This window comes from Heliangelus exortis, chromosome 11 (assembly GCF_036169615.1).
Source record: "Heliangelus exortis chromosome 11, bHelExo1.hap1, whole genome shotgun sequence".
In the NCBI taxonomy this organism is placed as follows: domain Eukaryota; kingdom Metazoa; phylum Chordata; class Aves; order Apodiformes; family Trochilidae; genus Heliangelus; species Heliangelus exortis.
In genome coordinates, this window is record NC_092432.1 from 8,430,934 (window position 1) to 8,436,470 (window position 5,537).

The 5,537-nt window shown below is 39.4% G+C and overlaps 1 protein-coding gene across 1 annotated transcript; it reads right to left on the minus strand.

The window, feature by feature from the left end:
* Positions 1–2,456: 2,456 nt before the first annotated feature.
* BCL2A1 (BCL2 related protein A1) lies at positions 2,457–5,261 on the minus strand. The gene is made up of 2 exons (XM_071754349.1): positions 4,842–5,261; positions 2,457–3,345 (listed from the first exon to the last, which is right to left on the minus strand). Exons 1-2 carry the CDS (start codon positions 5,259–5,261, stop codon positions 3,241–3,243), a joined length of 525 nt encoding a protein of 174 aa, XP_071610450.1. The 3' UTR covers positions 2,457–3,240.
* Between the last annotated feature and the right edge of the window lie 276 nt (positions 5,262–5,537).

The following is a 5,537-nucleotide window of genomic DNA, read 5'->3' on the forward strand; positions in this document are numbered from 1 at the left end:
CGGCTCCGTCAGAGAACCTGATAACCCCTCGCAAGGCCTGGCTTTCTGTTTTGTTTTGGTTTTGGTTTGGTTTTTTTTTTCCTGGCATAGGTTACAAAGAATTTTCCCTTTACGAATTTTGGTGTGGAAAGGGAAATTACATTTAGGTGGGATATTTTATCGCCCTCTACCAAACGGTTTCATATATAGCGGCCTTCCAGTATCTGACAGGGGCCTACAGGAAAGCTGGGGGAGGGCTTTTTGCAGGGGTGTGTAGTGAGAGGACAGGGGGAAATGGTTTAAAACTTGAATAGGGAAGATTTAGGCTAGGTGTGAGGAAGAAATTCTTTATTTTGAGGGTGGTGAGACAGTGGCACAGGCTGCCCAAGGAAGTTGTGGCAGCCCCATCCCTGGAAATGTTGAAGGTCAGATTGGATGGGCCTTGGAGCAGAGGTGTCCCTGCCCACGCAGGGAGGTTGGAACGGGATGATCTTAAAGGTCCCTTGAGACCAAACCACTTTGTGATTATGTTATAGGGCATCCACCAGTGGATCTACACCATGAGAGAGGTGAAAGAAAGCACACAGAGCCATGGCACAGGGGCACAGCTGGGGGACACAGCCTGGCAGCCCACTGTGGGGAAGGAAGGACAGACAGTCTGTGGAGCCATGTCCCAGGGGACACGCTGCAGGCTGCTTTTTGGCACATTTAATCATTCAACCCACCTTGTAAGTGCAGAAAGGGGCACTTCTATAGGAAGTGGTTATTTTTCGTAACTCTGTTCTACGTGGCATTAAGTAACATCTCAGTTTAGCAACTCTGTGCGTTGATGGAGTCATCAGCTGTCCCACTTTGCAGCTCTTTGACCTCATCTTTTGCTCTAGAAACAGCACTGTGCTCTGTGCATCGCCTGACAGCTGTAAGAATCCCTGAAACTGCTGTCATGTAGATAACTTCATCATCTCTAGTAAAGCATATCTTTGCTATTTTTTAAGACTTAGCTAATAGCTCTGTTGTTTTCAGACATTTAATTGTGTTTAGAATCCAGGTAGTGTATATCACCACAGCTTTTCTTGCTCTTAATAGCAGAATAAATCGTGAAGACCACTCATGATCCATCCTTCTTTTACTGGAACCATGCAGGCAAGTTCTAAAATTATTATGTCACCTAGACTGTGAAAAGACTAGGTTAGCCTTTTGCACTTAATTAAAAAATTGCACCTAAAAAATAGGTTACTAGATTAGCATAAAAGGAAATTAATGTAGTATTAATAGACTGGTGTTAGCCACTACAATATGCGCTTGCAGTGGTGCACAAAAAGGAACTGTTCTTATTGTGAAGTCTTAAGACAGTAAATAAATCTATGTCAAAATAACATTTTAAAATATAATTTCTGACGGTAACTTCCATAAGTGTTCTGGTGGTGGACATTTTCCTTTGGCTACCACTTGCCCTCAAGATGTTGCTACCATTGACAGCAACAAAGTTTATGTCAAAAGTACTGCTCTACATGTTAAATAATCTTTCTTGTTTTCACTGTGGGGGGAGAGAGCAATACAGGTTTTACCAAATGTTAACACCTGTTTGTGTTCTGTAGCTGAACCCACCAAGTTAGATTCCACCATGGAATCACAGACTAGCAGAATAGCCCTGGTTGGAAGGGACCTTGAGAGATTGTTTGGTCCAGCTTTTGTGGGAAGAGGAGCCTAGATGAGATTATTTAGCACCTCTCCCAGACACATCTTGAACACCTCCAGCAGTGGGATCTCTACCATATCCCTGGGGAGGTTGTTCCAGATTGATCTTACTGTAAAAAACTTCTTACATTGAGATGAAAGATGAAATGAAAAATGAAATGAAAGAGATCGTGTTACCAGAAGGAGGCTCATTCATCCTCCTGGTATCATAAAGCCTTGATTATCCACACAGTTTGTCTTGGAGAATAATGCTGTTGTGTGCCACAAGCCACTGCTGCCTCAGTTTGGTTCACCTCTCAACACATCTACAAAAAAAGAAGAGTATTTAGACCCAGCCTTAGTTCCCTAATGTAGGAGAGTCACTAGAGCAAAAGAAAACCCTTCTAGAATGAATTCTTGAAGAATTACTGTTTAACCTTTGAAAGCAAATGGAATTTGCATCAAAACAATAGTTGGCTCAGATTATAAAAGTTTGGAATTCTGGACCTACTCATGAATTTGCTGAGTTTTGCAGCATCTCCCAAAACACTAATTGCTGTCAGCAGAGCTGATCCAGTTAATTTATTTTGGTACAGTCTGTCTCTTTCTTATACAAGCTACCAGATAATACTTAAGAAGTATTCCAGGAAAATAAAATCTTGACATCCATGGAGTCCAGGTCAAATCCATTTGCTTCCTGGATTCTCCAGTCACAGTGTGATGCTTTTCTGAGTTACCTTACTCAGGTAAACCTTTTCCCATCTTCCAGTTTCTTCAAAAGAAATTAAATCAACCATAAGCCTTTAAAAAACATATTTTAATATATTTCAAAAAAATATTAGTGTATTTACAAAACCTCAGCATAAAAATCTTTTCTCCTTGCCTATTTTAAGATATTTAATTTTTAAAAAGTTTAGGCAGGTGTCTACATTACGTTTGTAATAACATTCAGTGTAGCTATGAGCGATTAAAATACACAAGAAAGAAACACATACCATTGCATTAACTGTAACTGAGTGGACATTTTAAAGTTGCTAGCTCCCACAAATAGTTCTTCCCATAAAAACTGCTTAGCCTGTGTCAGTAGCTTGTACCCACTTTTCCGCTGGGATTTACATTTCCTTTTTCTTCAAAGACCCCTACCCCCCTCTTTTTTTACACAAAAGTTGCAATAAAATGCATTACAGTAGTATTTCATTTACAAAACAAATGACATTGAAACTTGTTTATTAACCCATTGGATTGTATTTCAGTAACACAATGTCTTTTTGCAGAGGTGCAGCAGAGATTCCAAGAGCTGTCTGGACATGGAGAATGATTTTTCCCTCGAAGGAGTCCTGCTTGGAAAGGGTGACTTGAATTGCTGCATGATGCTACATCAATTCCCCTTTGGAGGGATCTCATCTTCAGGTTTGGCAATTAGGAAATTATGTGAAACATTGCATTTAGTCAAAATAAATACAAATAAATTAAAAACAAATTATGGAAGAAAATAGTTTTCTTACTGATATTGCTCGTAGGAAAGCTTAGCAATGAAGCTTATGGCAATATCTAGACTATATATGGCTGGCTGACCCATTTATTTCAGTAGTATTCTCTGAACAGGGAGAAAACAGCTATGAACATGTCTGTAATTTTGGAGAAAGATAGTAGTGATCTTCTTTCAAACTTCGTTAGGAAGCCATTTTCCTGAGGAAAAGAGCATACATAGTTAGGGACTGCTTAAAAATAATGTGTGTAAGAAAAAAGGACCACTCTCTGCTGTTGTCAGCTTAACAGAGCTGACACTTAACTAACACTTAACAGCTACACCATTGTGCATAGAGGGACAGGTTTTCAGAGATCTCCCTCCAAAAGATGAATAGGGCTTTAAAAAGCAGTAGCTGAAAAAAGCTGCACCGTGCTGGATGTTTTATCTCCAAGCCTCTGCCTTCCCCATGTAAACAGAAAATGAGCATGAACTGTAGCATCTAAACTCACATCTCAAAGGGAGATACAAGTACTACGTCTCTGATGTAGTCATATACTTGTAAATATCTTCCTTTAAGCCTTCTTATTCTAGTAGGATAAGCCACATATTATGACAGAATGCTGCCAGGAGTTGATACTTCTCTTAAATAAAATTGACTCTATTTGAAAGAGAGGGAGAGGAGGCTTTACAGTAAATCTGATGCACCAGTGGTCTATGACTCACTATCTTCTTTTTTTTATAGTTACCAGACAGAGAAAGATCAAAACAAGCAAAAAGAGACAAAAGGAAAAAAAAGACACTAGAAAATGTGTGGGAGAAAAAAGTAATAGGAAATAGAAGTGGGATGAGAGAGGGGTATAAGGTAACATTTACATATAGGTAAAGGAAAAAAGTACCAGGGAAATGACTGAATTTGATGTGGTTGATTCTCAGTTTCCCCAGAGTGTGAAAGAAAAAGGTATTGGTGTAATGAATTTCTGCAAAGCAGTAGGGACCTCCCCTTCACTTGCAGAGGGGAATGTCAGGAGCTGGCCAAAATAATCCACATATTGACAAATGCTTTTCTCAGCATTGGCCATTGCTAGATGGAAGTTCTAGGATTATCCCAGTCAGATTTACCCCAATTGTTCTTGCATGTAAATTTGTTTAGGTGAAACTGATTTTGAGGAATAATAATGGCTTTCCTGAAATCCACTGCAAAAGTACTGACTTCAGCTGTGATGATCATACCTTTGTATTCTTACTTTACCTTGAACTTCAGTGTTTCTGGACTGACTCCTCTATGGAAACAAAATTGCTGCACTGATTTTAGGATGCCACATAATTTCAGATTTAATAATGGAAAAATTCATGGCATGCATAATTCAACCTTCTCTGAGCAGGGGGGCTAGACCAGGTAATTTCCTAAGGCCCCCCTCCATCAGAATTATATTATGATCCAATGATTCAATATTAGTGTTTCATCTGATACAGGTACAGAAATTGCTTTTTAAAAGGAAAGCTATTAGAGTTGTTCTATATAAAGCAGAAGCAAAGCTTTCGCTGTACATCTCAGGGAGACATTCCAGATCAAATTAATCAAATATTAAACCACCAAATAAAACATTGAATGAAATTGTTTTGACAGTGTCTGAAATAATAGTTTTCCTTAGTGGAACAATATCTCCTAATTTACACTTGGGGGAAAATGAGAAGATGCTGAACTGAAACTTACCCAGCCACCGTTTGCATCTATCCATTCTGCTTTGTTGTTTATTATGTACTCTGTGATGAAATAAGAAATCTGCTCCTTCTCCTCTCCAGTGAGCTGCACTCCATGCTCTTGAAGCTTCTTAGTGAGGAGACCTCCAAATGTAAATATGGTCATAATCCGACCCCAGTTAGTAGTTCCATCAGCAAATTTTTCTTTCATGACCCCATTGAATATTTTCTTGGCAACATCAACTGAGGTAATTTCAATCCTGTCCAAGAATGGTCTGAGAGCCTCCTCTGTTTGATCTTGCAGTGAAGATGCAATGTTTCTCAAGACATGAGCAACCCTGGTTTGAGCTGGTCCAAGATGTGACTCCTGGAGCACATACTGCAGATAATCTTGAGCTAAGTAGTAAACGTAATAGAACTCGGCAGTTTCCATCTAGGACGGAACGCGGGGAGCAGCTCACTGCTCTTAATCAGGGTCAGCAATGAGCAGCCAAAGGACATGCACACAGCTTTGTATTGTCTGGTTTTGATGGAATTTTTTTGCTTTTACCACGGAAGTTCCTGTAAAAACCAAGTGACTTAATGGTTGTGTGGGTTGTGGAATATGTCACAGCGGAAATGAAAGAAAAAGCATCTGTTTAACATGTCGTTTCGAGTGATTTATTATTGCTCTAAATACTATGAATCTGCAACTAGAAATCTACCAGCT